This window comes from Macrobrachium rosenbergii, chromosome 41 (assembly GCF_040412425.1).
Source record: "Macrobrachium rosenbergii isolate ZJJX-2024 chromosome 41, ASM4041242v1, whole genome shotgun sequence".
In the NCBI taxonomy this organism is placed as follows: Eukaryota; Metazoa; Arthropoda; class Malacostraca; order Decapoda; family Palaemonidae; genus Macrobrachium; species Macrobrachium rosenbergii.
Window position 1 is genome coordinate 84,286,300 of NC_089781.1, and position 26,807 is coordinate 84,313,106.

The window sequence follows — 26,807 nt, forward strand, 5'->3', positions numbered from 1 at the left end:
GAAATGGAAATGAGGCTGAGTGACGTTTTGCTTAAAGGAAATGAAGAGGAAAGAAAGAACGTAAAAGAAAAAAAACTTGAAATGTACATTAACGAGAGCAAATATGTCAACGCGCATTGTTCGAAACAGTGAAAAATAATCAAATATATCGGTGACGAGTACATGAGAATTAAAAGTCTGGTGGATAGTAACTTCAAATGTCAAATACGTAGAGTTAATTTTAAAAAATCAGAATTCTATATATGAAGATTTAGATACAAAATAAACACGGTTGACTACCAGCAATAATATTTACAGAGCACGCGGAAAGAAATAACACAAAATTGTACCAAAAATAGTGCGGCTATTTGAATTGTACTGTCAATATGTATTGAGTTTCAAAATGAATTCATTTTCACCGCATTAAAAGACCAGGCATCAAACACAACAATTTGTTCAAAAACTGTTAAATCGTAGCATTCAAAATTCATATCCCGAGCAACGTCAAAAATATTTGAGCTAAAATGAGAAAGAGACATAAACAACATCTGTGTGTGTGTGTGTGTGTGTGTGTGTGTGTGTGTGTGTGTGTGTGTGTGTGTGTGTGTGTGTGCGCGCGAGAGAGAGAGAGAGAGAGAGAGAAACGCAGACAAATAATTTTTTTTTTTTTTTTATCCTTTTTTGTTTTAACCACGGAAATAGTTATTCTCTGTAAACCGAAATAAGCTCCTGAACAATTTGACGCCGACGGCGACCTTGACGGATCACAACAGATCGAGACCCGCTCGACTTTTCACAATAAGTGGACGGCTCAATACAATGCGACGGTTGACGGAAAAACGGCATTTCAGTTGCGACAATTAATTCTCCATTAATGTCAGTGCCTGGAGGGAAGGGGAGGGTATATTTTCCAAGAGCTTAAGCGACACACACACACACACAAACAAGAATACACACACACATACACACACACACAAGTCTTAAAGAGGAGTTAGTGGGATGAAGACTTGGGAGACAGGGGGTTGCAAACTATGGGGGGGGGGGAGCCACAGCCAAGGGAGGGTGCAGTCAAATAAAGGTGATAGCAAGAGAGAGAGAGAGACAGGTAAAAGCTACAGGTGGTCGCTTGGTCGGTAGGGCGGTGGGTCGCCATGACCATTCCCTATGTGGCGTTTGTAAGCCATGCATGGGCAGCGAGGGTTATTAAATGGTTTTAAAACTTTATTCTAATTTTTTTTTTAATACTACAAATTATTTTGATTCGGTGGCTACTTCGCTCAACTGCTAAGTTCTGGAATTTTCTTTTCCCTTCTGTTTTTCCCTCATACAATCAATTTTCCAAGATTTACAAAGAAACTTGTATTGTGTCTTCAGAAGGTTAAACCGAACTTTTTTTAATCAGTTTCTTTTCCTTGTTAGTCTTCGTATCTCTACATACTCTTAAAGAGTATATGCACATACAAACGAGAGAGAGAGAGAGAGAGAGAGAGAGAGAGAGAGAGAGAGAGAGAGAGAGAGAGAGAGAGAGCTTTATTCTTCTCTCATAATACCGCATTTCACCAAAAAATACAATTAATTCACTGATGATAAGACGTGCAGTAAAACACAGGAAGTTAAGGACATATATACTTGAAAATTTTACCTTAGAATTTCTTAATAAATAGAAGGACTATAATTTCTACTATTTTAACTTTGGCTATTTATGCTAGCTTTTGTCAACAAAAATTATACATACTCTTGTATCCAAGAACCTGATAACTCCATGTGTCGAAAAATAAAGTCACTCATTTTCCTCTCCAGTCCATTGTCTAATATCCTTCAAACCCGCACTCGGTGCGACAACAGAACTGCCATTACCGACGGCCTCTCACTAAAAGTGGAACTTGTTTGGCATCTGTGTAATTCTGGTTGATTATCTCAACGGGCTGTCTAATTAATTCGGTAGAAGTGGTCTGTCTAACTTCCTCTAGTCCTTCTACTTCAGAAGTCTGTCTAAAGAACTCAGTAGACTTCATCTCTCGTTTGCATTCAGGCCATCAATGTGATTCAGCGCTTCTCGCTGTCATCAAATTTATGTGATCCTTTGGAATTTACCTTTCTGCCGACATTAACGGAAGCTTTAAGCATCCATTCACAATCGGAATCTTGACAAAGTCTCAATTAAGTTAAGTTGGCATAAACACTAATGTAAAGCGTGGATAAACCACGGCATTTATGTATATGGACACACACACACACACACACATATATATATATATATATCGCATACATATACACATAATATAATATATATATATATATATATATATATATATATATATATATATATATATATATATATATATATATATATATATATATATATATCATGAAGCTACAATATATATTATTATCAAATTCAAACCACTTATCGGGAATAACCTCGATCGGGGAATGATCGCCGAAGGGGAATTTATAAGTGATAAATGGATCGGTACTGCCGGGTCTCGATCCCACGACACAGTTTCCTTCCAACAACTCCAGTCGACGGTCTACCCACTGAGCTATCAGTGGGTAGACCGTCGACTGGAGTCGCTGAATAAGTATCATATCTGTGTCGTTGGATCGAGATCCATTTATCACTTATTCCCCTTCGGTGATCATTCCCCATCGGGGATATTCCCGAGGTAGCGTGAATTTGATATTAAACAACATTTGTAGCTTCATGAATGTATATAAATCACGGTGATAAAAATTTCATCTATATAGATAGATAGATAGATAGATAGATAGATAGAGATAGATAGATAGATAGATAGATAGATAGATAGACAGATCGTCACAATTTATTCAGTTCCACTTAGTGTAATTTCGTCTGAATTTAGAACATGTCAAAATAACTCCACATGGATTGCACTGAGAATCCCAAACTTCTGACAGTCTAATCACACACTTATTCCCCGTAAACGTCACCTTGTCATGGCACCTGTAATATGACAACATCCGCAGTCATGCAACAGGTGCGAATGAGCGAGTACCTGTGGAACCGTGAAAGAGATTAGTCCCAGTTAAGCGTTAAAAGTGGAAATGCTCCTCTTAATAGTTGCTGCATAAATGGGGATAAATGGCCACATTGAATAGATACCGTATAATCTAGAATCCAGTATTATAATACTTTCCAATAAAACTTCACTTTCACTTTAAAAGTGAAGAGCAAAATGTTGACGCAATGAATATAATCAGAGGCATAACCTTCACCGTTGTAAAAAAAAAAAAATTACACGTACACATCGTGCACATATACCTGTACATACATACACACATACATTCATATATAATACATATATATACACATTTCTTGTAAGCAATGCTTTATATCCAATGGACAACTTTTACATATATATATACATACATACATACATACATACATACATATATATATATATATATACTGTATATATGTGTATGCATGTATGTATATGTATGTATAGTATATTTATATATAGTACATACATACATTTATAAAGTTGTTTAGTATACAGAAAAAATTGCAGCAATTAAAATAAATCAAAACCTGTAAAGACTCAAAACAACCACGCACACACACACACACAAAAAGCCAACAACATGCAAGAAAGTACTAAAAGAGAGAGAGAGAGAGAGAGAGAGAGAGAGAGAGAGAGAGAGAGAGAGAGAGAGAGAGAGAGAGAGAACCGTCACCTGGTTAGGAGAAAAGAAAGCCCCAAATGGTCGTGATCAGAACCAACCTGGAGTCCATGGTCGCTGCTGAGTGTCGTGGATAATGGATGACACCGACATCACCGGTTTCTCTTTCTTGATGACAATCATGGTTCCGGCAGGACTCAACGAAAGAGGGACTTAAAGTTAATTTGTTCACCGAAGGTGCGCTTAATTTCTGCTTTTAATTCCTGAAGATGGATTACTTCCAGGAATTTCGATTCTATCGACACCTGCAATTCGAGGTGTGACGGAGTTCCTTTCGGAAACGGCGTCTTCACTCTTCGTCCTTGAGACAAATTCACAAAATCAGACGGACAAAAAAGCCACTTCTCAAAGCCCGTCCACAACTGCCGCAATGGCGTCTGTCACTTTGGGTCTGTCTCGGAGATACGCCTAAAAAAATATGGAATCCTGGAAGGGCGAAAAGCCACCTGTCAAACGCCTGTCCAAAGGCTGCTTCAGTCAGAATGGACAGACATTCATTTCTATTAGTGAATGGGGATGCCCCACGTAATAATGTTGTAGTCTACACCAATTGACAACCGCCAGTTCAGCTGCACTTAGTAAGTGTTCGCTATTATTTCTAGTCAGTTTCTAGAAATGCATTCCTTTCACAAATACATTATGTCTATCTACTGAATAATTTCATGCTATAAAAGAAAGCACTTTTTACATCATCATACAATCTGGAAATGAATAATAAAATTGCAACATCAATTTTTCGTCAGAATTCCTATTATTTTCAGTTCCTTTTGTTCTATTATGGAAACGCAAGCTTTTCCCAGAATGTGTGGGTATTAATATGTGTCGTGAGGTGCTCATACATTCCCATATACAAATATAGAATCAATAAGTGTGCCTGAAAGGTTTGGTTCATTTTTCGACAGAGAAGTGCCACTAAGAAACATTACATCTTTGTAAATTATATATAAATATACATACACACACATATATATATATATATATATATATATATATATATATATATATATATATATATATATATATATATATATATATATATATATATATATATATATTCAGTGTATACAAAGAAAATTATATTCCACAATCGTCATCATTACCTACCATCAATCATCACAATAAGCATAGGCACGAATATTAAATAACATTAACGTGAAACTGTCACGGAAAAATCAAAACCAATACAACATACGTCAAATTCACAAACATTAAGAATAATAATATTAAAAAACCAATTACGAAATCAGCGCACAGGGAAAAGACTGTCCGTACGTAATTATTAAAGAAGAGAAGACAGAAATGGGAAGAAGAAGATGCAGCAGCGGCAGCAGAAGCAGAAGCCGGGTTGCCATGGCAACCTGGTGTCACCGATGCTACCACCGCCACCGCCACACCGCACGGAGGTGGTGGTGGTGGTGGTGGTGGAGCCGTTAGGGACAGACACTTCAGCACATAACACACATTACCTACCCCAATACAGCCCAATCGACAGCAACGCTTGCAAGATGATACACAACGCTTTTGATACACACTTTGCATACATATATATATGTATATATAGTTTATATATATATATATATATATATATATATATATATATATATATATATATATATATATATGTATATATATATATATATATATATATATATATATATACATATATATATATATATATATACACATACAAACACAGACACAATTACACATTTTAATCTCCTTACACAGCAAATTGGTATATATATATATATATATATATATATATATATATATATTTCATTATATAAAAAGTTGGTACATGTAAGAAGTAATAATTGTGTATGACCCTTAAATGCCATTAAATTCCATGTATACATTTAAATACATACACACAACTATCTTATATACAGATCACTTTGATGTTTACATATTTTACAAGTCTATTTAATTAATTCCTTACTCATACAATTGGTATACGTATACATGTGCTCACATTTGAAAGAAGATGCAGATACATACTGCTCTGTCTCCAACATATTTCCATATTCTAAATATCTTTCCTTAATGTTTTTTCTTAAAGGTATGAAATATCGTTATAATTACGAATACGCTTATAAGGAAAAGCCTGTAAGAAAATAAAACTAGTATAACGCCAAAGCATCACTCCCATATCTAAACTCCTCCGTACTCAACATTCTGATACACCCGAGAAAATAATCATTCCTATTTGAACATTCATACAAAACGGCAAAACACAGTCTCATATCTGTGAGACAACGGTATACAAAAATGGAGAGAGGAACACGAACAAAACTTGCATAGAGAAGCTAGAGATTTATGATTTATGCTGGTACAGTATCATGGCTGCTGTATCGCAAGGTTACAGCGTTCTCCAGCATTCAAAACTTGTTTCATAAATTGCAATTCTATTTATACCTTGTGAGGGTTGATTCTTTGATTCATGTTTTCCCGATTTCAATTCCCAGCAAAGGGCTAAAAGAAAATTTCTGAAACCACTTGGCGCAATCAAAGATATTATCTTCAAACGGATGCACACGAGAGAGAGAGAGAGAGAGAGAGAGAGAGAGAGAGAGAGAGAGAGAGAGAGAGAGAGAGAGAGAGAGAGAGAGAGAGAGAGAGAGTCGTGTTCACCTCTACAACGCAATCAGTTATATTGAATTTATAATTAGCTATAACAAGCAATGACACGAATAATCCTACAGTACCGGGAAGTTCTATTAAGACATTTAATCTGCCTTTTAATACTGGGAACTATTTAAACTTGGTGTAACACATGAATATTTACTTACATAAATACATACCAAAATGCCCACCTACATACATACTCTTCAACACATACATACACACATATATATTATATATATATATATATATATATATATATATATATATATATATATATATATATATATATATATATATATATATATATATATATATATAAGCTAGAACTAAATGTCATTTAATAATCATTACACAAAAAAATAAAATGACCCCTCTTTATACATCAAATATAAAATCAAATAAATAATAGAAAACTTTCATCAACACGCCAAATGAAAGCCCCGAGACAAATCAATCTTTCAAAGGTAAATGCGAGATTACACGCCCCCCTCAACAAATGACTCATCTTCCCCAAGAACAGGATACAGAAGCTAACACGGAACCATTCGATTACCATCACAACTGCATTAACTCGCGCCATTGGCGGCTGACTAGTGACACGATAACATAAAACAACACGATTAGCGTAGGAGGAGAGGCCTCCCCCTGGTAGCCCACACATGTTCAGCGGAGGACTTGAATGCTCGCTAAATTTGGAAGCCTGGCGCTGAGAGAGAGAGAGAGAGAGAGAGAGAGAGAGAGAGAGAGAGAGAGAGACCAATAACACAAACATGTGGGAAATAAATAAAAAAATGAAAACCACAAACACATACAGGCGCAAATGCCAAATATATTTGGGAAATAAATAAACCAAATACGGATCCGTTCCACATGAATACGGGCAAAAATGACACTAATGTGAACATCAAAAAATTGTAAACATGATTAGACGGCAAAATGGTGGAGAATCAAGCAAAATACGGACACAGATAACAGTATAGTTGCAAATACGGACACAGATAACAACATAATTATTAACAAAACACACACACACACATACACAAGACCATGTTCGGTGAGACAAGTAACAAAAATAAAAAAAAAAAAAATACCACAGATATAAAACAACCCAAAATATGCGACCAAACACATTAAAAATCGGACAATAAATACACGGGATACAAAACGCAAAAATACGGACACAAAAAAGAACGCCGGCAAATTGCGCCTTTTGGAAGTTCATGAATCAAAAGGCACTTGTGTAGCACGGAACACCTGTGTATCTATAAACTACGATCACCAAAAACAGTCTTCCTATTAATGGCCTCAAGCGGATCTCTCTTTCTCTCTCTCTCTCTCTCTCTCTCTCTCTCTCTCTCTCTCTCTCTCTCTCACCGTTTACAAATCACCGCGAGCGTGAGTCACACTAACCAAATCTGTTTCAGCTTTAACGGACAGAACCACGTACATAAAATATTACTATAAATGAATTGGTGGATTATGCTGGCATTACTGTACTTTAACAGCTCCGGAAATTACTTAAGGATTCAGTTTTCCCTCATTTTATCAATACCATCAACATATATAGAAGTCATCACGTTACATAACAGCGTTTGAACTGCGTAAATGGTAGAAGCTTTGGTATTCGCTTTCTTCTCCTTCTTTCCAAAAACGACAATTTACATAGTTTGAGAGACGACGCCGCCTCCTTAAGGATTAATCCTCGCTCTCTTCCCTGACAACCTTCTCTCACTCGCTTTCTCCCAACACCAAAGGTTTCGCTTCCATCAGCAATCTGGTTCGGGAAAATGTTAGCACATTTCATAAACTGTGCACCACGTGGCAGACATTTGATTCTAGAAGTGGAAAGAGCATCCGGAAATGGCCAAGGTCAATGGTGACCTTAAAATAACCGTCGGAGAAGCACACACATGCAAACAGTGTTAACGATCGCGCGCGCACACGCACATGCACACACACACACACACACACACGCAAACAAGCAGCAAACTAACAGATGTGGTTATTTCGACTCGGATTAGTAGTTCATTCATATATCTATACTGTCTTAACTATTATCCTTACAATCGTAAGGATAATTTTCGTTATTTATTATCTTCATATAATATATTCTCCAATATTTCCATTTTAATAAACGATTACCGTGCTGTTCTAAAACTTAGGTATACTAATATCTTGTTGCTTCTTCCTCACCTAGTAATGATTTATTAGATTGAGGCACTCATGCTGAACTATACACTTTGTCGCACAAATAACATAAGCAAATTCGTACCGTGATTGACTGAAAACTGCTAAGGAGAAAGTTGCAAATGATCATATCTGTACAAACACACACATATATATATATATATATATATATATATATATATATATATATATATATATATATATATATATATATATATATATATTTCAAGATTATTTCTTATATATTTGCAAAAGAGAACGATCATTTGAGTCAGTTTTCGAAACCAAGGTTGGAACTGTGATGGAATTGTCGAACCAACTCTCAAATACATTGTACAAATAAGATCTGTGCAAGGGGCACTTTTAGGCGAAAACACAGATCAGGGTGTTTTTGGGTCAACTATAACATGGGGTAAGAAAGGAGAACAATTGATTGGTTGGCAAAAGCGTATAAATTAAAGGTGTTGGGAAGGAGAGGGGGAGGAAGTGAGTAAGACTTGAAAAAAATCTGCTTAGATGCCGTGGAAGAACAAGACTCTCTCTCTCTCTCTCTCTCTCTCTCTCTCTCTCTCTCTCTCTCTCTCTCTCTCTCTATATATATATATATATATATATATATATATATATATATATATATATATATATATATATATAATAAACACACACATATATATATGTATGAATAAATTTTTATCACATAAGTGATTTTTTTATACACAAAAATTAAACTACAAATGTCGTTTAATATCCAATCCACTCTACCTCGGAAATACACACACACACACACACACACACACACACACACACATATATATATATATATATATATATATATATATATATATATATATATATATATATATATATATATATATACATACACACTGTATATATGCAAAAATACTGAGCCCGTGATATGACGAAACCACTTATCAATTATAATTTCCCTTCGGTATACATATATATGGTACATGTATTATTTCGAGATAGAGCAAATTGGACATTAAACGACATTTGTAGCTTAATGTTTGTATGTATGCATATATATATATATACACCCACCCACACACACACACACATATATATATATAATATATTATATGTATAATTTAATTGAAAGAGAGAGGTATAATCGCAAAACTACTAGCAATGTGAAAGCTGTGCTACAATCCCTTAATGCATTTTTAATGGTTATGATATACAAACAGATTTTAACTCTCGGACGAAACGTGTGAATGAAGGCACTCGTATATATCCCCACCCCACAAAAGCTGAACTCCCACAAAACAAAGAAAAACGTGGCGATGACAAAGTGAAGTGACGGCTATGTATGTAGTAGTAAACGCAGATAAAATCTAACCATTTTCCTTTTAATACACAAAATAGTATTTTTATCACCTACTTCACGATACACGAAAATTAAAGCAATATATATATATATATATATATATATATATATATATATATATATATATATATATATATATATATATATATATATATATATATATATATATATATATATATATATATATATATATATATATATATACACATAGTTCATTTCAGTAAATATTTCGAGAATGGATTTGGAATAACCTGGGCGAACACACTGATTGGGTGATATCGTCTTGATGATTGTGATATTTCTGGTGAGTATCGGTAGATTTGACACCGTCGCCATGGAAACCTTCCCGTCCATTATGAAGTATAACCCTAAGCAAGCAACCAGCACCATTCTAGGCCGCACTACATATTTCTGTGGTACAGTTTTTCATATCGCGTTTGAATGGCCATGTAAAAGAAATTCGTGCACTCATTAACAATAGTTTTTTGGGTGATAAACTCGAATTATTTTAACGAGGGAAGTGAATGCAAAATAGGGGATGTACTACAGCGATACTCCTAGTAAGATATTCTGAAGGATATGCTGAATTTTACTAGCATTAACTTGAAGAAACGTTATGAAGAAACATTCTTTTAGAATTTAAACCAAAATAACTTTCAAAGCGTGTACATGTTATCTACTAATCCGGACGAAACTCTGTACAAAATAAGTATAAACATATTCTAGTTCCCACAAACAGATAACAATAAATAAGGTCGCCGGGTCCCCTTAGCCAAATGAAGTTTTTGACGTTACAAATAACCTAGAATCGATATGGTACCGTACTACTTATCCATCAGAAAATTTCAGTATGTCCTGACCACGGAGAGAGAGAGAGAGAGAGAGAGAGAGAGAGAGAGAGAGAGAGAGAGAGAGAGAGAGAGAGAGAGAGAGAGAGAGAGATGGAAACACCTTATGAATGGGGCAGACTGCAACAGTGTCAACACCAAAATGTATCCGGTCGCAATAAACTAGTAGTAATTCATACTACTGTAAAATTCCAAATATTTAAGACTTGACTGAGGATTTGCTATTCCTTGTTAACAACAACAAAACAATGAAAACAGAAAGTTTACACATCCGTGAAGCATTTGTAACCGGGTAGTGCAATGCCAGGCCACAGGTGTGCGGCACACCTGTACCGGTCACCGATGTAACAGACGAACATCTGTTGGGCCACACAAATAAAAAAATAAATAAATAAAAAAAAATTAATCGCCCCGTGAAGTGCTGAATCAGCTGTTACGTACAAATAGTAAAACCTATCAAGGAAGGGTGTGTTTAATTCAGGCATGAAACAAATGTACAGTAGCTCGTTAACCTTTCCGTGAAAAGTTAATCGCGATCATTTGCTTGCCGATTCAATTGCTTTCATAAGGATAATGGCCAAATGACGTTTTTGGAATGAATGAAAATGATTGCAAGCCAACTCTTTCAGCAAATTATCTTCAGTGAATTTGTTCAAGCAACATGTTTCTTTATAAAATGTAAACATACATTCTGAAATGTGCATATATATATATATATATATATATATATATATATATATATATATATATATATATATATATATATATATATATATTTACATATACATACTGTACATTATATATATATATATATATATATATATATATATATATATTCATCACATCACCGTAAGTATGCATGCATGTATGAATGTATATGTTTTCATTTATAGTTCTAAACTGACATGCTTAATTAACGTGAATCTGAACAAAGTATTCTCTTCCCTTAATGAAAATAAATATTGATCAGAAAACAAAAGCTAACCTTATAAACAATATTTGTTTATAAAGTAAGCATTTGCTTACCGAATCAATTGGTTTTATAAGTCTGTAGAGGATAATAGTCAAATGACGTTTTTGGAATGAACGAAAAGATTTTAAGTCAATTCGTCCAGCAAATTATCTTCAGTGAATTTGTTCAAGCAATCTCCTTCTTTATAATATGTAAACATACATTCTGAAATGTGCATATATTTACACACACACACACACACACACGTATATATATATATATATATATATATATGTATGTTCATCACATCACCGTATGTGTGTAAGTATGTATGAATGTATGTGTATTTACTTATAGTTCTAAACTGACATGCTTAATTAACGTGAATCTGAACAAAGTGCTCTCTTCCCTCAATGAAAATAAATCTTGATAAGAAAACAAAAGCTAGCTTTATAAACAATATTTGTACATAATACAAGTCAAAATTTCGGAAGCACATAACAGGAAAACAAACAAAACTTTGCTTCCAGTTCGTAAACAAGGCGGAACCACGGAAAACCATCTTCTCTTCCCCTCAGGTCATTCTAGGCCACTGGGATAAAGCCGAGTCAATGACCTCGCTTAGCTACAACAATAATAAGTCGTGGCACGTGTGCGTGTGTGTGTGTTTGTGTGTGAGTACGCACACCTCAAAGACCCGATATCTCTTCACTCTGGGATTGGGTCGATCAGGGTGAACAACATAGGTGAGTGAACTTTCCTCAAATATTCTCTCTCTCTCTCTCTCTCTCTCTCTCTCTCTCTCTCTCTCTCTCTCTCTCGTTTGCGCACGCGCGCGTACGCTCGAGATGAACAGCGAGCCGTGTCAGTGAACTTCGTGTTATGATACAATGCAGTTGTATTTTCAAAATAACAACGCAAAAGTTTGAACATAAAACGCTCCAATTAAAATTACAAATACACGTTTAGTGTTTGTCAGTTTGAGCTAGAGAACGCTCCTACCATCTGGTCAATGACTCATGTTTCTCATGCTTTTCCTGGTAGGAGAAGCATGTGCAAGGACGGCTTCTAAGAGGAGAATCATTTTCCAAGATGAGAAGTTAAAAAGTTCATCAGCACGTGACAGGATAAACATTTAAGAGCAAGGATACAGAGAGATGAGCACTTAAAAAAAGAATAAAATGTTGAGAATATGAAAATAAGCATAAGTATATAAAGGATTAAGCGTGTATAAAAGAAAAGCATAGAAAAGGATACGAAATTAAAAGGATGAGCACAAAGGTGCTTAGATATATAAAACAAGGAATTCACAAGCGTATAAAAGGGTAACCATATAAAAGGAAAAGCATATAGAGCGTAAGAATAAAGAGGAGAAATAGATAAAAAAAACTGCAAGAATATAAATACATATACAAGGAGTAGCATATACAGTATAAGAAGAAGAAACATATAAAACAGTAAGAATGTAAAAGGAAAAGCATACAAAAGAATAATGAAAGAACATGACACCTGCAGTTTGCCAGTGACCTGAAAAGGCCCAAGGTGCAAGACAGACTATCGATTTCAAGAGGTCACTGCTAATGTGGAGCATAAGGTCATCCGTGTGCTTAAATCAATATTAGGCGAGTGGTGTCGTGATCTCATTTTCGGATGAGGGAGATGGGAAAATATTGACACTTCTGACAGAAAAAGTATCTTAAAATGTACATAAACCAATCAAATTATTTTTTACACGTCAATGCACTACACATAAAAAATCTATACATAATACGACTGATTTGCAAGTATGCATACATAAAAATATTCGCCCATGACAAACAACATACATACATTTAAAACAATGTATCATCCGTAAAATGCAAATCAACATAATCATATCAAACCTACATAAAATTCATACTCATTATGAATAATATACGTATATGATACATTAGAAATACAGGACCATTAAGAATAACTAACAAATTCCACGCAATCACAGTAAGTACATCACCCATACATGCATACTGATGTACGAACACTACTGTTGCATACATAAAATGTACGCACATTACGATTAAAAACACACATACGCATAAATACATGAGCTCATCAGTTGCATGCGTAGCACACGTGTTGATCAGAGTGAGAGAACACACCATCACGATTTTCCTGCCAAGTCAGCGCACTATTTTAGACACTATTTATTATCATCATCATGACTGAGAAAAAAAATCAAATTTTTAAATGAAGTAAAAAAAAAAAAACCTCACCGAGATTGCCACGTCAGGGGGACTAATCTCTGAAATGCGTGCATACAGCCATATTAACATTGGTACTTTAATAATTCAATCAGTACAGTTACCTTTCATAAATGATTGATAAAATATAAAATGAAACAAAAAATAACGGGCAGTTGTTTATACGAGCGTCCTAATACATTTCACTGAGCGGGAAAAAAACATAGCTGGAAAATTCTGTCTTTTTCACTTGTCTCAATGTGACCCACTGGCGTTCAAACCGGGCTCCCTACGTCTGTTACAATTTTTTCCAAGCGTGCATTGTTAGGAGAAAGTTGTTACGTATACGATACTTGCACTTAATGATTTAGATTAAAACGTCAGCCCCTTACCCACTAAACGGCTGAGCGCGATACATACATACATACATACATATATATATATATATATATATATATATATATATATATATATATATATATATATATATATATATATATATATATATACATACATATATGTATACATATGATAGATAGATAATTAGATAAGCAAATATTTACAAAAGCTGAGCTTTGGTCGTTTTAGTGTTTTAATAAGAAACGACTTTATGCACGCACAAATTATATACATTTATATATAAATATATATACATGTATATATATGTACATATATATATACACACACACATACACTCTCTCTCTCTCTCTCTCTCTCTCTCTCTCACACACACACACACACACACACACTCACACACACACACATATATATATATATATATATATATATATATATATATATATATATATATATATAATCACTTGTTGCTATATATATAATCACTTGTTGCTATCCCCCAACACATACACACACTAATGAGTAGGTCCGCGTCCTTTAACGACCAATAAAATTAGCAAAGCTTCGATTACCAGTAATAAACGAATATAAGTCTGCCAAAAATATGCATCATGAAGAAACGTAATTACGACATCCAAGACTAATAACATTACCTCTCACTCATAATAATTCATGATCATGACACATCGCAATCTTATTCTAACCTAAAATTACAACCGATATAACTCCACTTGGTCCAGAAAAAAAAAGATGATAAAGCAAAAGGAAAGTCAAGAATGATGACGTTACTCTAGTTTTTCCTTGAGCTCAGTTGGTTAGTTGCTTTTAAATACGGTAGCCTTATGCCAGCACACGCCCTCGCCGTAAGTGTGTTACGGTTTCAATTACAGGATGCTTAAAATGCTTCAGATGTATCTTAGCATAATTTGTATTAAAAGATTGAAGGTAAAAATACCTTTTAGCAAATCAAATACCATTATCGTATTTGAAAGCAAAGGAAATATCTTAATAACACCATAAAAAAACGAATTTAACACCAAAGGGATAATAAAATGACTAACACAAACAATTATGAAACAAGTTCCCAGACTAAAAAAAAAAAGTTAAACAGTCTAAAGGGGAAAGACAATGATCAAGACTGATGATTATAAAAAAAAAACACTTTCGAAAACCACCAAAAGGTAAAAAATAAAAAATAAAAAATGCGACAATAATGAAAATGAGATGAAACGAGACTTCTTAGAAGCCACCCAATGGTTAAATAAAAACTAAAAGGAATTAAAATATCAAAATACGTGTTATTTAAACCATTAACATATTCATTAGGATTAGAAAAAATAAAGAACCATCAGAATGTAAAATTAATACTTCATAATAAAATTACAAAAATGTCACCCATATCTTACAATGAAAATCATGAAACACACAACCTCCTGAAATGAAGTCTTCGAGCCCACTGGAAAGACAAACGTCAAGTTCTGGTCAAAACAACAACAGCAACAACAACAAAAACCGAACAGAGAAACCAAAAAATAAAAGTTAAAAACAAAGAAAGGCACCAAGCATCCTTTTCCTGAAACGCAATAAAAGTCTTGTTACCTGATAAACATGAGCCACTGCTTGCAAGATAAGATCCAGCCGAGAATTTCATTTGTGTCACACTCAAGACGACCAACAAAGAGCTCGTGCCTATTCAAGCAGATAAAAAGAAGTCGGTGCAAGCACACACCGATACAGCACAACTCATTTCAAAGAATGAAGACCTAAATATATATATATATATATATATATATATATATATATATATATATATATATATATATATATATATATGTGTGTGTGTGTGTGTGTGTGTGTGTATGTGTATACATACATATATATACATACATATATATACACATATATATAATACACACACACACATATCTCATTCATTATAAACGCATATTGTCAACTTCAGGTTATTCGCCAAGTCTTGGTTAAGCCCAGACTCGTGCGAGTAAATAAGTTTTTCATTGAATTTTAAGTATTAATTTAGTTGATAACTAGCAGCAAAGAATAAAAACGCCCCATCACGTGGAGGCGCAACAACGCTCCCATCACCTGAAGCAAGAGCGCTCCCGATTGAAAAGGAAGGAAGGCGAGACAATCCAAGGACGTCTCTGAAATGAATCGCGCCGGGCACAATGCAGCGACCTAAATATTAATGACGGCATTAATTGCAATGCAACAGTTACTGGAAGAGACCACCACCACAGGGAGTGGGTCGATCAGTCCAAGGAGACTCGATGACCCACTCCACCATTAGGATCTCTTCCCTCCCTCACTCCCTCCAGCCTCCCCTTCCCCCCGCCCCCCAGCGAAATAGAAGTTATGGCGTAACAGGTTTTTGGGCAACAAAGCCAGATCGCCAAGTCCCCAGGAGGAGGAGGAGGAGGAGGAGGAGGAGGAGGAGGAGGAGGAGGAGGAGGAGGAGGAGGAGGATGAGGAGGAGGAGTGTGGATGCATTAGCGGCGCGGAGTGGGTGGCCTGGGACGCCAATAAATAGTAGAATTTTTGTAATGTTCTCTGCATCTATCTTATATGATGTATGTAAATACATGCACGCCCACACACACACATATATATGTATATATATATATATATACATACATATATATATATATATATTCATATATATATATATATATGTATATATATATATATATATATATATATATATATATATATATATATATATATATATATATATATATATATATATATATATATATATCATATATATATATATATGAATGTATTCACGTACAAATGTAAGCAAAAATAGAACTGGCGCAAGATATGTGGTAACAGTGAATACTGAACTTCCAAATAAACTGATGATAAAAATAACCCTTTCGACATCATAGAAGTGTCTGTTACAAAGCCTTTCCAACAACACTTCCAAGAGACTATTTTTATAACTTCAACTTTAACAGCATCATATGAAACACATCACATAATTCTTTCCATGTTACAGACTGCAAGGATGATGGCACCTTGGTAAGTGCAACGCCAGTTTAAATATATACGATCAGTCAATAACTGATGCTTGTGGCAAATATATCTAATGAAGGTTTATAGAGGTATGTGTGTAGATGGACACACGTGACATAGGCACATACAGAAGCGACACAAGACTGTGAGATCAACTATCCTTAAATATCGATTCTTGATCATTTATATCGCGTTTCTTTATGGTCTCGATTTTATCATTATCTGTATATTATTCCTTTTCCTCATCTATTGCGTTTTCTTTACCCTTATGTATCTCATCTAATTTGCTTGGTCTTTCTTTATCCTCGTACCTCCCTTTCCTTTATCCATTTATATCCCATATCCTAATCTGTTTGTCTCCTCTTCATATTTGTATCCTTCTTCCATTTACATTTCTTATCCTAAACTATTAATCTCCTCTTGTGATTTCTATCCTTATTCTAAGTCCCTCGCTTGAGGACTAGACCAGAACACAGCATCTCAAGCTGACCATCTCGTCGACCTTGAAATCAAAAATAAATCTGCAAGTAAATAAAACTGTCCAGCGCCTAAACCGATTAAATCTGCAAACACCCGGCCGAGCGATCAGCAGAATCTGCAACTGAAGCCGACGACGTCACTTCGAATCGGCTCGCGACTCGACTTTTGGTTAGCTGCGATTGTCCCAAGAGTGGGTAACGGTCTTGTCTGGAGGCCAAATACCGGTCTTGGCCAATTTCCCAGCCCAGAATTACATCCGTCCCCTCACGCTCCCAACGCAAGAAAGGACACGGAGGAATGCGAGATATTAACCTGCCGAAGTACTGAAAGAAAGGGGAAAAAAAAGGGGGAGGGATAAAGTAAGCCAATGTGTGATAGGTTTACAATATTACAAATAATGGCCAGAATTGGTCAGAATGTCACAAAGTGTGAAAAAGGGAAAAATATTTGAAATTATGTTTGGAGAACTGAACGAACATCTCCACCAAAAAAGAAAAAAAATTAAAACGGGGCAAATCAACTTAATATTAGTGTGAAAAAAGTATTAAAATCATATCTGAGCGTTAGAGAGAGACAAAATGTCTCCAAAATATAATAAAAAAAAAGTGAAAAAAAAAAAGATCGAAACATCAAGAAAAAATCCTCAAAAAGCATTCGGTGAATAAAGGGTCTTCACTCAAGATGGCCTAATAGCGGAAAAATCGTTAGCATGAGGAAGCGAGGGACTCCTGCGGGCCCTTGCACGAAATTCTTCGAAGCATCTGCCTGGGGCGTTTCCGGACGGGCGGGCGGGCAGGCAGGCAGGCAAGCAGGCAGTCCGGCTGCCAAGGCAGGGCAAGGCAGGCGGTCAAGACCTCTTTTTGCCCAAATTAGCGGTCCCTGTGTACGAGGGGCAAAAAGGGGGGGGAGAGGGGGAAGGAATAACAGCTAAAATGAAATGATACACGGGATTTACGATGGTCAAATATCTCATATGACGGTTGAGAGAGAGAGAGAGAGAGAGAGAGAGAGAGAGAGAGAGAGAGAGAGAGAGAGAGAGAGAGAGAGAGAGAGCCATTTCATGTGCAGGACAGTTAACTAAGTACCTAACATCTGATGCATCTAAAACATACACTGCTTACACAAACATATCAAGATATATAAAAGAATATTTATAATTCAATAACCATCTCCAAGGAACGGATATTTAATAAGACAGGAAACTTCATGAGTGAGTAAATCTATAATAAAAAAAAAGCCAAACTGATCAGCAAAGCTTGACAGGCAACTCCCGGAAAACAAAAACTGCGCCTACGCACCAATACCTGATCGATAGCAAAACAAAACTATTCTCGTAATCCTACCGAAAAAAAACACAATAATAACAAAAACACACTCGTAACAGACGTATCAAGGCTGAATGCCTACAACAGATCAACAGATTTAATTGCATATTGCGTCAGGCTGAGGGTGAGGGTAAAAATGACTCATTAGCTCAATGGCTCCTGCGTATTAATCAACCAGGAACCAAGGCGCACTGGAAAAAGTATATATATATAATATATAAAAAGTTCAATAACTAAATGAGATACTCGTCTGGGATATTAAAAATGACTTCCCATCAATACAATTACATTCTGTCTGATTCACGCCAACAATACATGTATTTTCACAAAGGTTAGCTTCGGGTGGTTCTATTTTAAGATTCTATATGCGGTATAAAAAAAAAAAAAACTGTTAGTTAAGCGTCCGTCGTCTCTAGCCTTCGCGTATTAAAAGGCAAAAAGGTTGAATGATTGCTTCATAAAAAAAATCACGACACGCTTTGCAATTGTTATTAGTTTTTCTTCGCTCTACTGTATGAAAATGAGTAATTCTGTATCTCGAACTGAACTTGAAAAGCCACTTATCCACTTGAAGATTAAGTTACCCATCTGGTTCATTCATCACGACTTCAGAGATACTTCACTGATTCACTAATCGTTATAAAAACAGTGAGAGCCGTTCCCCTGCAATATACTTTTGTATATAATATACAGCTATATACATATACATATATATATATATACATATACATATTAAACCACACACACATACATACATACATACATACATATATATATATATATATATATATATATATATATATATATATATATATATATATATATATAAATCTGCACGAATTTCTAAAACCACATGCGCATACACAACACAACGCTACATACAGCAGCCTTTGAATTCGGAAACAAAGATTTATTCAAACGCAAACCATTGACAGCAAACAACATTTGTAATTGTTCTAAGCTCTTCTCAAAGCGTCGTCTTTGTCTTCCCTTGCGTCTTTAAGCAACAGTAACATGAACAGCAGTCAGTAGCAACAGATTAACCACAAAAAAAGAGAAAGAAAATGATAAAGCGGAAATCCTTCAGTAGCACCTAAGATTATCGTTCGGGGAACAAAAAGCTTAATTTGAATGATCCCGCGACCAGAGGTGATTTTACCCATTTCTATAAGAATGGACGGGGGTGGGGTGCAAGGCAGCAGCGGAATAAAACCCATGGAGGGGGGTGGAGGGGGAAGGGGGGCGTGGGATGAATCCAACACATATTCAAGCAAGGATCTGCGATCACAAAGACGAATCTAAAGTGAGGCAGCAGAAGGAAAAGAGGAGAGAATGAGCTCCTCACTGTGAGACATACACAGGAAGCTATTACATGATACTTAAAACTTTGCTAAGGGGGAGGTTTGGGATGGGAAAATTGCAGGAGGGGAAGGGGCAAGAACAGAGGAAAGGGGTGGGGGAGAGGAGAGGAGAGCGTAAAAGCAGGTGCCGGGGTGGGGCAAGATATACCTTCTTGTGTGATTATAGATGTAGGCACCTTCTGGGCTGCTATCAACGAGCGCCCTTCGGGGAATGGCAAGGATAGCACCCACCCACACAGCCATGCGTGCATGCACGCAATAAGGTTCCTACATCATTCTGGCTCGGCTGTCTTGCATAGCAAGTACAGGTGGGAAATTCCCCTTAAAACATACACTGTGGCATATAAATAAGCAAAGGACATACAAAACCTTATATCCGAATTTACTTGCGGAAAACCGGAAGGCCCTTTTGTAACCAACAACCTTCTAAAGGGAAAAATGAGAATATTCTGTTTGTGATTCCATTCTAGCGTTCATCGTTCCAAATTTCTCCGGAAGCTAAATTTCATGCCCTGTAAAAATAAGAAAAAGGTTTATGAAGAGGGTCAGCTGGCAAGAGCACTTTTTCTCTCCGGGAAATAATCCTTCAGACCCGCGTTCAGTTCCTTTTTGGGGCGGGGTGTAAAACGCCGCGCAAGTTTTCACGGCTACGTGAGCGGAATTGCCTTCATAGAGACATCTGACTTTTTATTTCCTTTTATCCAGAGGACAGCAATTGTCGGAGTGACAACGGCGAAGAGCAGCTCATTCGACGAGATAAGAGCAGCCCACAAAACTGGTGGAAAAAATTGGCGATCGGCAAGGTGCGCTGTTGTTATAAGGCTAAGCGTTTGCTGGAATCGGTGTCATTGTCCTCTAAACATACATACACACACACACACACACATCTGCCGGAACTAATTACGAGCTAGAGGAAGACGGTTTACCCCGCCATCTATTTCTTTCTCTCTCTCTTCCTCTCTTTCTTCCTTCCTTTCTACTTTCATCGCCCGGTGGAATTTTTAGCGAGCGGGACTTATCCCTTCATCGGCCCAGACGTTGAAACCGAAAGGACCCTCCCCGTCCCTTGTCTCCGTTCGCAGGGAAATGGGAAGTGGATGGTTATCAATCCCAGTCTTTGTTCTTGAGCGGAACTGCAGATATTGGAAGAGTAGTGTAATATATTTGTGTGTGTGTGTGTGTGTGTGTATATATATATATACACATGTATATATATATATATATATATATATATATATATATACATATATATATATATATATATATATATATATATATATATATATATATATATATATATAGATATAGAGAGAGAGAGAGAGAGAGAGAGAGAGAGAGAGAGAGAGAGAGAGAGAGAGAGAGAGAGAGAGAGAGATTTTTTCATTAAGTGCCTTGTCCCTCTTCCAAATCCTCACTGACTGTTCCGTTTTCAAACAATTCTTTTTCTTGTTGCATATGAATAACGATGTTATTTACTGCAAACCTTGACAGGAAGAATAGTCGGAAGACATAAGTCATTAAATAACAATAAATATAATTATAAACTGCTGATAATCCTGTGTTTGTATATGCCTTTTGATAAGATTAACTGGCAGCAACTGCATATATTCAGAAGCTGAAATCTTTTCAAATTAAGATATTAAAACTAAAAGCTTAAATATTTTAATGAAACAGAAGAAATGGAAACCGAAAACTTTAAAACCTCACTTTGACTAAACTTAAAAAAGAAAAGAATGTTACATCTTACACGACAGCTGCATGTTACGACAAGCAGGTGGTCAAAGTACCCAAAACATTATTACGGAGCTGCAGCGCAGGTGGTGGTAGACCTTCACAATATGACGAAATATGTAGAAAAAAAAAATGAATGTATAATAAAAAGAACAGGGACTTGCCCAATAACTGTAATAAGTAGCATAATCCCATCGATGCACATTGCACGCACCTTTGGACCGGTGCTGACAAGACAAGACCTCGTTCTAAATGTTGATAAGCATAATGATGCATTGTTACTACTGTCCCAAGACGACCTTCCTGGGAGGGAAATGCAAGATGCAGATATGGATGCCGGCAAAAGGAGCGTGCAAGGAATAGTTTTTGTGTTGATATAACAACGCATACCAAGAAATCCTTGATCGATGAGAAGAACAAAGAGACACCGGTATTAGATTCTTGTGCCGTACGCCCAGCCAAACTTCGTCGTCTTCTCTCTCTCTCTCTCTCTCTCTCTCTCTCTCTCTCTCTCTCTCTCTCTCTCTCTCTCTCTCAAGATAAGAACAGCGTACAACATCGAGGTTTACTATGGCTGAGACGTTTTGTTAAAATAAAAATGCCCAAATTACTAACCAGTTCTTCATTTACGCAGGTCCACTTATGAATCTTTGTAGGTGCTGACAGTAACATGTGTAGTAAAGAGAACCTGTACGGTATCAGGGGGACGGAGAGATTACTGTTTACGTTATCATATCGCAACAAGGTAAAAGGTTTCAAAGACTGCTTGACATCACAATTTTGCGGGAAAAGTGGGTCACGAACAATATAATCAAGAATAAGTTGCAATATTTCCGATAAGATACAAGCCAGTGACGTCGCAAATACAGCTTGGCTTGTTCGTCAGCCATACAAGCTGTAGAGACGGTTCAGACAAACAGCAAAGTGTCTGCAGACACCGCAAGGTCGCATGAAATCACTTCAACACCTCAAGAGCTCGAGTAATCTGAAGCACACCGAAAGTGATTGAAGGAGAACGACTTTCCTCATTCAGTCTCTGGGTGCAATGTCGAAATCTAGTGGCACTGAAGAGCGCACCATTTCTCTTCGGAGTCGAATTACCCCGAGGGGCTCTTGTTGCTCTAAGATAATGCATATCCGGCCGACGCATATAATAGGATTCGTAAACAATGCACCCGTTTAAGTCAGCTTCGGCCAGGTCAGTTTGGTAAGTGCCAAGTTCAGTAACTGTCTTATGTGGTTGCCCTCATGATACACATGATTTGTTAGTTGTGTGACCAAGGGTTCCTTCATTGAGTAGCCTATATCAAGTTAGATGATTTAGCATGCTATATTGTTTTCATCAAATGCACTGGCTCCTTTTTTGTTTTGTTTTATTCCCCACTACTCCTGGTACTGCCATCTCTCCAGAACTTCGTTTACAGAGGAAACACAAGAGGTATCATGGTTAAATGCGGTTAATTTTGACTAGTGAAAGACAACCCTAAGTGTGTGAACGAGCTTCACCGCTAAATTTTCATTTCCTAAAAAAAAAAAAAAAATAAAAAAAAAAAAAAAATTCCTGTCCCCTTTATCAAGTCTTTGTCATCAAAACCAATGTACCAGCACCGTCAATTATGCTGTTCGCCAGCCACTGTAATGGGGGAACGAAGACGGCAAAATGGAAAGGTAAGCCGTAAGGAGCAGTAGTCGTGGAGAGTGAAGGCGAAGGCGGTGACGGGGTGACCCCCGAGGGCCATATTACAACCGTTCAGAAACGAAGGGCTCCTACTTGTAAGAGGGAGAAAGCGACGAGAGGGTAAGTGAAAACCTTACGGGGCGACGGTTCGAAGCAATAAGAGCGGGGAAAAAGGTCAGATACAGCCCACGGTTACGGGGCTGTAACTAACAACAGTTCTCTTAGCGTTCTGGCGTTGCAGTATAAATACGTTTAAAGTATAAAATGACAGGGTGTGTGTGTGTATATATATATATATATTTATATATATATAAAACGACCTCATTCTAACTGGATGGTATCTAATGGAGTATTTATTAGATATCATCCAGTTTGAATGAGGTCCTTTTAGTAATTCTACTAATGCACAGAACAATTGTGTATGTGATTAAAAAAAAAAAAAAAAAAAAAAAATATATATATATATATATATATATATATATATATATATATATATATATATATATATATATATATATATATATATATATATCTTTCGAGAGCATTATGCTACTCTAAAGAGACCGGTGTAAGGAGAGTGGACATCTGAACACCGAATGAATGACGATGTTAAAGTTTCGGATGTTGCAATGGGAGGCGGGCAAGAGAAAGTCAACACACATTACCGGCGTGCCTCTTCAGGCCTCCTGCTCGGTAAGGAATGATTTCATGATCATAAGAAAGTGTATTTTATTTTTTTTTTTTACTTAACTATTTTTCAAGGGGTTGAGTGACACATAAGAAGCGACGTTTATTTTGCTGTTGTGACAGATAACAGCGATATGAAGAAGGTGTTTTTGTAGCTTCTACAAATTGTAACAAATAAGAAGCGACGTTTCTGCTGCTATACCAATAACAAAAAACCTGCTGTGACATTTGTGACAGCTAAACTTTGCTTTTGTGACAGATAACAAGCGACACGAAGGTGTTTATGCACCTTGTCAACAAGTATTGACAAATAAAAAGGCAAGATTCTCCTCCACCAATAAAAAAAAAATGCAGTGAAATCCACGACAACTAAAATTAATAATAAGAAAGTTTCGCTTGTTGAAAAAACAACTTGTTTATTTAGAGCAAGCTGACCACACCCGACAACTATTATTTGCCTACGAGCAATCACGACAACTTGGCGGTGAAGGAGGAGCGTTCGTTCCCTCCACTTAAGAAAGACCACTTTCCCTCGACCCTGCGCTGCTAAACGGCGCTGGCGGTGAAGGATTCCCTCGTGGAACTGCAGTTGGTGATATCGCTTGTTGATAAGCTTGGGATTTTTTGCCACTGTCATTTTTAATTGTGTGACTGAGTGAAGGAAAATTAGCCTCTACTCTCCAGTGGACACGCAATTGAGAGAGAGAGAGAGAGAGAGAGAGAGAGAGAGAGAGAGAGAGAGAGAGAGAGAGAGAGACCATATGTATACAGAAGTACACGAAGCAAAAGCAAATCAGCCCAGATATTCTTTCAAAGGACCACTTTCTACCCTTAATGAGAGCGCAAACTAGGACGCAAATGTAGACTACTCTCACTTTCCCTGATCCGGCCGCAATACTGTCTCAGCAAAGAGAATAATGTCTTTGCACACATATCAAGCTTTGGCAAATGAATAAGGAAATAAAGTTTCAGTAGAAAATGAAGTTTTTGTCAGAGAAAAATAATGTAATGAAGGATCGAGGTTTGAGTAAAAGGTTACCACTGATTAAGGAATTATGTTTTCGTAAAAAACTAGAGTTGAAGGAAGGAACAGTGATTCCGTAAAAGGATGTGCTAATGTTTTAGTAAAGAACCTAAGTTTTAGAAAGGGGATAATGCTTAATAGTAAAGGAAATGAAAGGCTAAAGGGAAAATAATTTTAACATGCTTTTATTTAGCTTCTGCGGCTGTCTGTCGTTAAATCTTGTCACTCAATTTTGGACCTGTTCCCTTCGTCCGATGGACTTGAAATTTTGCGTGGTTACTCAATCCCGGTGACAATACAACCTTACATGATCAGTAGGTCAGCAGTGACCTCTAGTGACCCTTTAGTGAACTCTCCCAGTATCTAAGGATTTGTATGAAACTCTTTGAATTTTTCATACCTTCTTTGGCTCGACAGGATATCAATTTCGTTAGCTACAATCATAAATCGGTTACAATTTCTGTCAAAACTAAAAAGTAATAAATAAAAGAATATAAAAAAGAACATTTTTAAAACATTCTTTTCTTAAAATGTACTAAAAAGTGAAAAATAAATCTTTTGAGACACACCGGGATTTTCTTACAATTAATCATGGCTACAAAAATAAAATGCTACAAGAAATGAGATTTATTTTTCACTTTTTAGTGCATTTTACTAAAAACGCGTTTTAAAAATGTTTTTTGTTTTATATTTTTTTCCACCTGAAACAGAAACAATACAACACCTGACATTTCAGTTAAAAATTCAAATGAAAATAAAATTAATATTTCTATCTAAACATAAGGCAGCTGCTTATGATGTGTGTATGGGAGTGCATTCCCTTGCACCCGTGTGTGTGTGTGTGTGTGTGTGTGTGTGTGTGTGTGTGTGTGTGTGTGTGTGTGTGTGTGTGTGTGATGTTTAATCAAGATGAACATACTTTTATAATAATAATAATAATAATAATAATAATAATAATAATAATAATAATAATAATAATGTTACTACTATTATTTTTCGACTCTTTCTTTAAAACTCATCAAAACCTATTCGCCGGAAGCAAAATAAAAGCCAGTTACATTTCCTGGTATAGGAACAAATAAAACACACTGTAACTACGAACTAACAGCACGAGAATACAAAGTTCTTCCACATGTAGGTAATGGGGTTAGCTAAGTGAACTCGTGAATAATGTCTAAACATTTTCAAGGATCCATAAATGTTCAGTCTAACTCGAGTATATACAATTTTTCTATTTATCTTTTTTATTTTCTACTTTTTTCTAT

General features: G+C 36.0%; 1 protein-coding gene across 1 annotated transcript in view; it reads right to left on the bottom strand.

The window, feature by feature from the left end:
- Positions 1 to 26,807, bottom strand: part of LOC136826945 (retinoic acid receptor RXR-alpha-B-like) — a 90,305-nt gene that overhangs the window by 48,948 nt on the left and 14,550 nt on the right. Inside the window, 1 exon segment of the mRNA XM_067084537.1 lies at positions 3,726 to 4,385. Coding sequence (XP_066940638.1) covers positions 3,726 to 3,807 — 82 coding nt within the window. The 5' untranslated portion in view covers positions 3,808 to 4,385.